The sequence below is a fragment of the Malaclemys terrapin genome, chromosome 1, assembly GCF_027887155.1.
Source record: "Malaclemys terrapin pileata isolate rMalTer1 chromosome 1, rMalTer1.hap1, whole genome shotgun sequence".
In the NCBI taxonomy this organism is placed as follows: domain Eukaryota; kingdom Metazoa; phylum Chordata; order Testudines; family Emydidae; genus Malaclemys; species Malaclemys terrapin.
In genome coordinates, this window is record NC_071505.1 from 48,490,992 (window position 1) to 48,503,491 (window position 12,500).

A 12,500-nucleotide genomic window follows, 5' to 3' on the forward strand; every position below is an offset into this window, starting at 1 on the left:
AGGTATGATGTGTACAAAAGGCACAGACCAAGACAAAACCTACAGCCTCCATTTGTTGCACAAGGCAAACAGACATTTTTCAAACTAATTAGCCAATAATATGCAAGAGAAAAAGTAATATAGTGCGACTAACAAAGGTGTTGATGATTGAGTGCTCACACTGTAATTAGTGTGTCAGGCCCTCATTTCTCTGCCAAGCCTCAGCTATTAATTGCACCAAATTAGAAAACTATATCAGAGGCAAAATTATTCTTTCACTTGTCATTTTGAGAGAGGGAATTCATTCCATTCAAGAGGCAGGTTAAAAAGAGGGGAAGCAGATACTAATCTGCTTATGTCATGTAAATAAATGTTCCTCTCCTATCTGGAAGGAAACTGTGCTAGGCATCTTTAAGCTGCTGGGGAAGAAGTTACCTTCCAAGTTGCTGCATTACGCCTGAAGTAAGCAAATGTCCGTGTAAACCAGCTGTAAATTTCATTAAGTGTTAACTGCCTGTCAGAGGATTCCATGATAGCCTGAAATGAGACAAGATACATAGTGACATAAAATAATGGTTTACTAACTAGACTAGATGACACTTTCTCAACCAAGCCTTACTTTAAGCATTAATGAATTTTAATTTAATCAGGCAAAGTTAATTTTCTTTCTACTTACCTGCCTTATGAGAGTTGCATAAGTAAATGGAGGTCTGACATCTGCATTTTTATAAAATTCATAATTTGGGGCAATTTCTATAAAACAAAAATTAAAAAATACTTGTATATTAATGCCACTAGTAATCGTATTACTTAATATGCTTTATGACATTGTTTACTAGCATTTGTGATGATTTTCTAGACATATTATTTACTAGGGAACACTTAACTGGGCAGCAGACAAATCATATTATACAGAAAAGAAAAGTGTTTTGTGTGGTCCTTGATGTAAAAGTAAAAATGAAGCATTTTCTAGTCAGTTGTTAAATGTACGTCAACAGTGGCATACTCAGCCATGCAGTATGCTTTACAGCAGCAGGGCCTCTTTTAAAATATACAATTTGAATATTTTCTTACATGGCTGTACAGTACCACTCAGCCATCTCCTTCCTTGCCCTCTTTTATTCTTAGTATACAAACAGTTTAAAAATCAGTCAGCACAGCTTTATGTGATTTTTCTCAGGTTAATGAAGAACTAGTGTACTACAATGTAGGTACACAGTATTAAAAATGGTTAACACCAGATAGTAATAGCGATAGCTTTATACTATAGCAAGACTCTCTCAATGGCATTACAACTTCTTTTAGTATTAACATTCTTATGCTAAAAGAAAAATATTCCAGAGCACGTTCTTGGTTTTCTTTTTCCAGTGTGTATCTTTTGCCAACATTCATATGAGGGAAAGCAATCTCTTCCAAGTCACACATTGTGAATACTTCTTTAGAGATCTTTGGTTTGTATCATTACCAGAACTTTTGCCATACTCTAAGTTGTTGGAGTATTAAAACAGAACCTCTGTTTCATACTATCCTACCTGATGACATGGGAATGTTGTATTTGTCTGAATGTCGTCTTCGAATGGCTCCTACGTTGGGTACGCTGGCTGGGGTGATTACAGAGGGTCCCTGGGTAATCGGGGTGACTGGCGCTGTCGGTGTAGTGGGAGTTTGAGGTAAGCTCTGTGGGGATGTCTCCAACATGTTTTTTGACATGGTGACACTGGATACCAGATTTAGCTGCAGAGGCCCAAAAGGAGGGCAGAGAAAAGGCAGAGACAAGAGAAAAAGACTTAAAAAGGTTTGACAAATGAGAGTGGATTCACTTCTACAGCTGTGTTGCCACTAATAAGCTGCAAAAGGAAGCAGCCAATCTCAACTAATTACAGGATGAAATTGTATCATAAGAACTCTAATTAGAGGATGCTGTTAGAGGTTATCTAATAATCTGCTGCAATGTTACTTAGGACTAACTCCTTCTACTCTTAGCAGACTTCATAGAAAGTATCTTTCCTTGCAATAGAAGCTAGTAGCTGATTATTGATGGACTGTGTTGTTAAACAGGTCTAGCCCTTCCTGAAGAAACAACAGTAACAATAAGTATAATAAAAGGTGTTGTATTTCACACAAACAAGTCTTAAAATAAGTTACTATTCTGATACTGCCAGAGTTTTTTTTTTTCCTAGTCCCAAATCTCAGTTGAGAGGCTCCAGCCAGCTGGAAAATTTTACACTGACCTTTAGTCTCCTTGCTAATTTGGTGGAATGGTAATGACATTACTACATATTCAAACAAAATTGTCTTAATTGCAAATTAGCCGGAGGAGGCTGAAAATTTTCAAATTAAATCTGATTGGAGATGGAGAGAGGGAAATGGAATTTCCTCACTAACAATCATTTGTGGCATGTGTTAACAAATATAATGAAATGTCAAGTTTGCCAATTCCTCTGGAAGTATCATTTTCAATTTATGATTACAGTGTCACTTATTGCTGATGTACCCTGGAAAGTGGGTGTCAGGGTAGAAAAAAGGAAAAAAGGTGAGAATGTATGCAAGCTGTTTAACAGTGTGCCCTTCATTACTCCCCTCAGGAAGGCCCTGTTTCTCATTATCAAAAACTCGCATTACCTTTGTCATATTTACCATACATCTTTTGTCATAAATAGCATCCAATTAGCAAAATTTATATTAAGGGCAGCACATAAAAAAGATTGCTGCCAAAGACTTAAATGATACTCATCAGAAGTAATCTGTAGTCATTTTCACTTTATACAGTAATTTATAAAGATGAGCAAGAAAACGAATATTAATTGTTCTTCGTCTGTATGGAGTAACTGCAGAGTGGCGAAACAGAGAAAATTTGGCTTTTGTATATAATTTAGTAACACCTGCCTTTTCAAATCCCAAATACACTTCTTAAGATAAACCTCTTTTTAATGGGTAGAAAATGATGTGTACAGCATTGATTGATCTTTCTTTGTGGATTTGTTTTACACATTTAGTCAGTAGAGAGATTTGTTAGGGAAACAAAAATTAACATATGCCAGCTAATTGTTCTTCTTTCTTGGGCAGCAGCCAGAAGAAGCACATTAGCAGTCTAATAATAACGACTGGCACCCTGAAGGCATCCCCAAGTGCATCTGTTCCCAATAAACCACAAACTGTTATCCTGCTCGTACTCCAAGTCAGCAGTCAGAAATGGGAATTCTTTGTTACGTACATAAAAAAAAAACCCTGAGATAATGCTACTAAATGCTGTATTTAATACATTTACAAAGCCAACAGTTTAAGCTTGTGCATGAGGCACAAAAGTATCTTTGAAGAGTTTGAGAGATGCAGGAAGATTTAAGTAACATATGCCTTTCTTACATGTGTATTGTTATCAGAATGAAAATTTTACACAAAAGCTTTTATTGTGCAGTTCATCTTCATTATTACTATTTCTAATCAATTTAGAAAACAACATTTTGTTTACTTCAACACTCTTCTCTTTAGAAACCTATTTTAACTGCTACATTCACCACCCAAGAAATGAAACAAAAAATCATAAAACCCGTTACAGTTCTGGCATAATAAACCTACATCGGCATGCTGCCCGTATTACAAACACATTAAAAATGACAAAAGCTGCAGAAATACTAAATCTGTATGGATGCAAACTACTATGTTTACAATGTTACGGTAACTCATTCTGCTAGGCAGTAATAATAACCATAACATGTTTGTAGGCATGCAATCATGAACTGATAAAATAGAATTTATTATTAACTAAGGAAAAGCATGTAAAACCTAGGATGAGCACTTAGCCACCTCAGCTCATCTGAATATATTCAAGGTTGGGTGAAACTCATTATTCAGGACTCGCAGCCTTGATAACTTTGATTTTCATCCATCCATAGCATGGCCAAAAGGTACCATTTAATGAAGTACCATTCAGAGAGTAAATGGGGTCATATAATAGACAGTGCGGTTGCACCTTGTGTTCATGTACTGATAGCTGTTAAGGGTGCAGTGATGAACCAACAGAGCTCATTTCTCCTTGGTAATAAATTCATGCTATTAATATTTATCAAATGTGTGGGCCGTCTCAACTGAGCCACTGCACATGAGACCATAAATCTCTACTATCATATCAATTTTGAAGCTTCTTTTGTACAGTGTATAAATTTTAGGTTTTTTTGTATTGACCACTCTTCTTTCAAACCAATTTGAGGCCAGTAGTGCAGTTCGCCACTTCAGATATCTCTAGTTCCAAAGGGAACTTTAAACTGTGGTTTCATTTTAAATCGCTCATCTAAGATTCTGTATTAATTGCCCACCATCAAACGCAATTAGCAATTCTTTCATGTGTGGTTTATGTAATGTAATACTTCAATTACATTATTCATTCAGGTTCTGTTTTGGATTATAGGCTGAAAATTCTTTATTAGTGTAGATGTAACCATGCTGCTGGAGTTTTAAAAAATTTACTGATTGAATAATTAATTGGAAAAGAACAAGCTGCAGATTCCTGATGGATTTATGAGACAATTATTCTGTTTTGTGATTATCTACATTATACTATAGGAAGCAACACGAAAAATAATCTTAATGAAATGAAACAGTCACTTCAAATAGTAAAGATACAACATTCTCAAAATTTTGATAAAGTCAGATTGTTTAGGGTTAAAATAATTGGATACTGAAAATGAATTCCACAAAGCATTCTCCACACAGTTTAGCAACATTTGGAACCAAAGCCAAATTGCTTTAAGAAGATTGTGTGCCAGAAACATTCTATGTGAAAATTCAAAAGCATTAACATTAGGGTAGCTTTATTAATATATACAAGCATATGCTAAAAATGAAAGTTTCAAAAAAGGGACTAATCTAGTATTAATAGATAATCTAATATAAAAAAGTTAGAATTTAGTTAGACTAGTGAAAGCAAAAAATGCACCTAAATCTTCACATACAGAGGTGGGGAATAAGCACGTGCCAACAGTTTCTTCATTCATCATCAGGCTATAAAGTGTGACCTCAAACAAAGATTTTCTTTGAAGTACGTGGAGCTGGAAACACAAGAGAGACTGTTGTATCCTTTCACATAAACGTTAACTGGGTGTGATATGCAAGTGTGCTCTTTAAAACAGATTGAGTTTCTTATGCCTGTGTTTCCTGGAGAGATGCAGATTTTCACAAATGCCCCAATATTTCATGCTGAAACACTGGCATTTTTTTTTTCATGTTCATGAAAATGTTTATACAATGGTTACCATTAAAAAGTCAATATTTACTCACAGTTACCATATCACGTTATTGTGTATTATTAGTATAGGGAAATACGGTGGTACCTTAGGCCTGGTCTACACTACGGAGGTAAGTCGACTTAAGTTACGCAACTCCAGCTATGTGATTAATGTAGCTAGAGTCAATGTAGTTTAGGTCAACTTACTGCGCTGTCTACACCACACTGGGTCGCCGGGAGAAACTCTCCCGTCGACTTACCTTATGCTTCTTGAGGAGTATCGGAGTCGACGGGAGAGCAATCTGTGGTCAATTTAGCGAGTCTTCACTAGACCTGCTAAATCGACCCCCGGTGCATCGATCACCATAGCGTCGATCCCCAGTAAGTGTAGACATACTCTTAGACTCTGAGCACTTGTCTACGCTACCGCACGGGGTCGATTTAAGATACACAACTTCAGCTACGTGAATAGCGTAGCTGAAGTTGACGTACTTAGATCTACTTACCGCGTTGTCTTCACTGCGGGTAAGTCGACAGCGGACGCTCTCCCGTCAACTCCGCTTATGCTTTTCATGCTGGTGGAGTACCGGAGTTGACAGGAGAGTGTTCAGCGGTCTATTTATCGCGTATATACTAGGTGCGATAAATCGACCCCCGCTGGATCGATTGCTGCCCACCGATCTGGCGGGTAGTGTAGATAAGCCCTGAGTCTACAAATTGGACCTGCCTGGGCTGATCCTTTTGCCTGTGTGAAGCTCCACTGAATTTAATGGAACTTTGTGTTGGCACAAGAATCGGATTGTTGATCAGTTTGCAGGTTTGAGGCCTTATGTAACACTGTGGTAATGGACAAATATTGACTTTTCAACAACTATCCCTGCACATGTGATACTGTATCATATGTCTAATGCTGCACCCTTTACTGGAACTGAAATACAAATCATGTTAAAAATCATGCTGCATTTGCTGCATGAGGCAATTTATTTTTTTAAGTGAGAGATTTAACAACAACAGCATTTTTGTGTAGGGTGACCAGATGTCCCGATTTTATAGGGACAGTCCCGATTTTTGGGTCTTTTTCTCATATAGGCTCCTATTACCCCCCACCGCCTGTCCCGATTTTTCGCACTTGCTGTCTGGTCACCCTATTTTTGTGTGTACCTTATGACTAATCTAAGTATTCTCCTATGCACTCAGATACCTTTCTACCTTTGCTTCCTACTGCTACAGAGTCCACTGAACTCCAAGTTTTTCAAAGTGGGTTTTCTTTTAATATCTGTAAACCTATCACAAAAAGATATTCTCTCTAGCTTCAGTCTCAAGGCAGTGATTTGTGCACTTATAGGTGTACTTTGTTTAGTGTCACCTATGGTGTAGATTGGATAGATTTTGTAAAAGATAGCATTACTTTTAAAGAAACATACAATTTGACAAGCTATTGCATTTTACCTTCATTTTATTGCCATATTTTTCATCACACTCATTGTTTTCCAACGGTCATGAAATTGTTCATTTTCTTAGTCTGTTACATTTGTAGACCTATTTACTGTTTATAAAGCAATATGCACTTACAGGTTTTGGAGATGGCTTGGGCTCCGAGGGTCGCATGTGCAAGTGGGTCATCATTGCTTGAAGACGTTCACGTTCTTTAGAAAGCTGTTAAGAAAGAGTGAGATCAGAAGCATTTTAGAAATGACTGATACAGCTATTTTATTGCAGAGATACATCTTATCATTGAGCTTGTCTCACTGTAATGATTCCTGCATATAAAAGCCTATGTCAGTAGAAAGTTATCTGAGAGGAAACGCAACTTTAGCTAGGGGGAAAAAAAAACTTTTATAGCCTTTCTTATGTTAAAAGGTCAGAGAAAACAAATAACACTTCATCTTTTTGTCAATAAGAGAATTGAGGTCACAGTTGCATCGACAGTAACAAGTTACTAAGACCATAAATTAGAAGGCCCATAGTGTCTCTTTAAAGTCCTGTGGACACTGTTAGCAATGGACTAGTGCCAACAGCTGTGAAGGGGTGAAGGGTCCTCAAAGCACAGTGCCTGCCAGGATTGTCTACACACTTCATCCTTTCCCACTGAGGTCCAGTTAGTGCCCCCTGCAATCTGCCATCATCAATCTAATTCAATAGAGTGACAGAGACCAGGCAGTGTGAAACGCTGAACTCTGCTACTGAGTCGGCATCTACACTGCACTGGGTCTCATTACAACTGATGGACCTTACTTTTCTATCAGTCAGACAAAGCAAAAAAATGGCATAATTGGTCACACTGCAAGCAGAATCTTCAGTTGGACTGTTACGTTGCAGCAGACCCTCTGTAAATTGTAAACAGTCCTTAAGAAACCTTTACATCTGCTTCAGAAAACATTTCATGTTCTTTTCAAAACCTGCGTTTTATTTGGATTCATGATTGATTTTCACATCATTCAAAACCACAAAATATTTGTCTTTTCAGATTCTAGGGATCTTGCCACATTAAAAAAAACACACAGAAAAGTGTTTTAAAATGTTGAAAATGCTGATAAAATGTAAATAGATACAAAGAAAAATATCTATTGTTTTACACAGTAAATCTAGGTAAAAAGAACTACCACTTAAAAGGTGTGTTCTATTTACATTAATTTGGATACCAATAAAATGATTACTGCGCTTGTGGAAATAAGAAATCAGTTAGTGGTTAACACTGCTGTTTTCTTAGAGGTTTCTAAAGCTTTCTTGTATGAATTTTGTGTTAAAATTAGTTCAAATGCTAGAGCTACAATACAAAATTAGGAATGTGTTAAAGTAGACAACTGGGCTAGCTCATATAGAGCAACAAAAAATTGGTTCTGTACTACCTGTGCTACTGTAGATATTTTGCCATTACTCCTACCTAGAAGAAAGTACTAGATATAATTTGGATAGTGCATCTTTAATTAAAAACACACTTGAGGCAGGGGAGCAAAAAGATTTTTTTCTAGGCTTTATATTATATGCACAAAAAGAAGAACAGGAGTACTTGTGGCACCTTAGAGACTAACAAATTTATTAGAGCATAAGCTTTCGTGGACTACAGCCCACTTCTTCGGATGCATATAGAATGGAACATATATTGAGGAGATATATATACACACATACAGAGAGCATAAACAGGTGGGAGTTGTCTTACTAACTCTGAGAGGCCAATTAATTAAGAGAAAAAAAAAAAAAAAAAACTTTTGAAGTGATAATCAAACTAGCCGAGTACAGACAGTGTGATAAGAAGTGTGAGAATACTTACAAGGGGAGATAGTCAACGTTTGTAATGGCTCAGCCATTCCCAGTCTAATAAATTTGTTAGTCTCTAAGGTGCCACAAGTACTCCTGTTCTTCTTTTTGCGGATACAGACTAACACGGCTGTTACTCTGAAACTTATTATATGCACGACACTTTAGAAATATGCCATTTGCCATGATCTAAAACTAAGAAAAAAAGGCCAGATGAGCTAACATTAAGCCTGTAAGCTCCGAGCTTCTAAAATCAACTAGAGCTTCGTTTGAGTTTGTAGTTCACACACATCAAGGGAAAAAAGTGAGATGATTATATTTTCTCATAAATATTTTTGGTTTCTGGTATTAAAATACAAAAGAACCAAATAGCATTAGTTTTGTAAAGAAGAAACAAAAATGCGTAATGTGTCCATGTTACATCAATAACATCATTTACCAAAAGTCAAGAAATGTAAATAGTTCTATATCTTTCCTCTGCAAGTGTATCACTTCTTCATACATAAACAAACACAAAAGAGAGAGGACCAATCCTAGGCTGTGATCCTGTTGCTCTGCAGCACTCCATAGTACAAATGACTCCAAACATAGTGGATATAGCCCGGATGACTACCCCTTGCAGCCCATGGTGGTGGCATGGCTGAGGGAAAGGTAATATGGCTGTGACTGTCCCTGAATGCTGGTGATCTCTGGCTGCTGTAGTGGTTTCTCAAGTCTTTCAGTTCACACTACCCCTGTGTCAGAAGATAGGACCAGCACAAAATGGCTGTAGGATTGGGGGCCCCAGCGAGCACTCCTTGACTATAGCTGAAGATTTGGCCCAATATCTTTAAGCAATAGTTCTGTAATTGTGATGATCACAAAGGGAGGTTTGCCTGTGACAGGACTGGAAGATCTATATGCATGACAATGCTTCCTCCTGGACTGAGTCAGAATAGCTCAACTGAGTATCACAGGCTCTCTACTATGGTTGATGAAGATTCTACATTAGCTTAAGTGCTAAGAGACTGTGCATTGTAAACTAAGTGCTTTAGTCATAGTGCAGCTATTCTGGTGGCTGGTGTAAAACAGAACAGCAATTGATAAACCCTGTATTGCCAGGCATTTGTTACAGTGCTTTACAGATTCAAAGTGACATACACATATTAACTAAGTAATTCCCCCAATATTAACTACCTCACAAGTATGTTGTTGCCCCAATTTAGAGATGGGAAAACTGAGACATGAGATAGGTGAGGTGACTCGCCCAAGGCCGCTGAAGAAGTCATTGTCAGAGCTGAAATTAGGCTCAATCCACTAGACCATGCTGACTTCAGAAAATTGCTGGGAGTTTCAAAACATGAAAGTTTTTAACAAAGTCTCAAAAACATTCTAAGACCTTTTTATGAACATCAATAAATCTGAGTCAAGAGACACAGGCCTTTTATCCTAGAGCCATTGAGACAGGCGCTTTAAAGAAAATGAAAAATAAATAGATATGACCATGTAACAAACCTGTATTTCTAACTGCTGAACCACTTGCATTTGCACCCGACACTGAGCGGTGCTTCTGTCATCCAATGCATGTTCATTGTTAAGGTGCCTAGTAAAGAAAGAAAATACTAATAAAATACAGGATTAGGGTGAGCATAATTTCTTCAAATTTGCTTCTTCTGTGGATGGGACGCTCATTAATGTCAATGGAACATTTGTAAAAAGCTCTAAGTTGAACATGCTAGTATAAAACTATGTAAGATAACTATCAGTTCTGTGACATTTTTATTTTGATCCATAGTGTTCCCAGCTGATAAATGCTAGGGGCCCAATTCTCCTGTGTGTTCAGGTTACTTTGCACATCTCTGCCAGCACAAAGCAGCTCTTAAGCCAGACTACCTGTCTACTGACAGATTTCTCCTGTGAAAGGGATCCTTGAATGGCACAGAGCCAACATAGTGATTTCTACACTACCTCCACACCCTGCTGCTGGTATAAGTAAGTGGCCAGTACATCTTTAGACTCCACTGATCCCCAGCTGCTGTAGTGACTCCTTCAGGCTGTCCTGAATTAGTGCAGCCCCCATGATGCTTTCTTTATCTGCTCTTCTTTAATTCTTTTTTTTTTTTACAATCTGGCATCACAAAAACTAAGGAACGGCAAGCAATAGCAGAACCTCAATGATTTGCACTAATAACCCCCCAAAGAAGTCTCAGAACACAATAGAACTGATGCAGCTCCACAATCAAGGATCAGCTGGGAAGGGTGAGGCACAGGCAAAGTGCAATTGCACACCTAGTGTGCACTGCAGAGTGACTCCCCCTGGCAGCCTCTTGGAGGAGGGTCCCGGATGTGACTATTGGACCAGAAATTATGCAAATACAAAACCAAATCTCCTGTATGGGGGAAAGAGCACATAGTGGCCATGAGGCAGCCAGTAAGCTGGGCACAGCCTAGGGACTTGAGAGATTGTGTCTCTGAAGATACATATGGGGCACCACTGCACAAGGCAGGAGACAGGAAAGTTGATTTCAACTCCTAGGGCAAATTATGCCTCCCCCCTCCAAATTGTGGAAGGTCCTGTTTATATCACATTGGCTGCATGATGTGGGTTTTCTCTTTTCACAACAGTGTAGAGAAGGTTTGGGGAGCAGGACAAGGAAGAAACGGAGGCTAGGGCATTGGCTCTGCAAAAATGTGGACTCACTGGCTATTTCTCTTGCAGACCAGAGGTCAAGAGCTGCAGGAACTATTGTGCAGAATCATGGCCGAAGATACAACCATCCATGCCCTGGGAGAAAGATAACTCCCTCCCTACTTTCTTCCGAACTCCTCATTGTACAACATAGTTGCTTGATTCTTTTGCTGTAGGCAGGATTTGCCTCTTAGTGAACAAACAACGAAAAAGCAAAGGATATTGCATCTGACCTTCACCACAGTTCTTTGTTTAACTTTAGTTTTTTAAAAAGAGAATAGAAATCACAATTTTTTTTATGCTGATGATGGGATTTGCATATGAGTGAGGTTTGACGGAGAGGTTTTACTACTAGTGCAAGAGGCATGGGGAAAAGAAGTATGATATTTTAGTTTTAGATCAAGTAGTTTTGTGTGAAACTAAAATTAATGATTTAAATATTGGAGAGAATTATTTGCAATAAGCTTAAGTTTCACCAAAAATGGATTCAAAGACACGCTGTCTCCTTTCACCTGACCCTTAGTTTTTGCAGTTGCAAAAATCGAAGATGGAGCCTTAGACATAAGACTCGGTATATTTAGAATGTGTTCTTTTGTCTTCTAATATTTTTATTTAAAAGAATAATTTCACTTCACCAACCAGGTATGTTCATCTGAAAGAATGAATTGTCAAAAATTCTCATTTTTTTATGATGGGTTCATTTCCACTGATTTTGAAATTAGGATAAATAGATAATCAGCTAATTAATGAATACATTTACTGAATGGCCTTTCACAACATCCTCTTCATTACACAGGCATATCTGTATTCTTACAATGTATGTGATTTATTAACACAATATTCATTTTTAACATGTTTTCAAGTAATTTATTACAAAGTTGACATACTTACTAGTTTCTAGATAAAGTGGATAGGGTAATTTTAAACCTGATGCATATCTGTGTCAATTTTAAAATAAAAATGAAAAACAAAGAGAGATAGAGGGCGTGTGTGTGTGTGCATACCACCCCACACCCGCTTGAGATGACTACATACTCATTATTATGTATTACTTAATACAGCACCACATGTTTGCATGACACTTTACAGAACAGAGATAGACAGAGTCCCATCTTTGAGGAACTTAAAAATATAACAGAAATGTGCAACGTGGAAGAAGGAAGTCCAGTATAAAAGCAATTTCAGTATGATGATCACATAGTAACCTGGGAGACCACAGCACATTGTTGGGGGTTACAAAGTAATCCTGATACTGAGTGCCAATACAACCTTTATGTCATTATGTCCATCATATAGTTGTTTATGTTTTGTATTTTAGAGAAAACATTATTTTAGGAAAGTGATAAGGGCTTGAAAATTTTTATTAGGATGATT

General features: G+C 37.6%; 1 protein-coding gene across 13 annotated transcripts in view; it reads right to left on the reverse strand.

The window, feature by feature from the left end:
- Nucleotides 1-12,500, reverse strand: part of FOXP2 (forkhead box P2) — a 593,826-nt gene that overhangs the window by 38,748 nt on the left and 542,578 nt on the right. For all 13 annotated transcript variants that reach the window (XM_054023896.1, XM_054023887.1, XM_054023878.1 and 10 more), the window contains 5 exons: nt 9,953-10,040; nt 6,773-6,856; nt 1,512-1,713; nt 656-732; nt 415-516 (listed from right to left, as the gene is read on the reverse strand). In XM_054023896.1, coding sequence (XP_053879871.1) covers nt 415-516; nt 656-732; nt 1,512-1,713; nt 6,773-6,856; nt 9,953-10,040 — 553 coding nt within the window. The remainder of the gene's footprint in view (nt 1-414; nt 517-655; nt 733-1,511; nt 1,714-6,772; nt 6,857-9,952; nt 10,041-12,500) is intronic.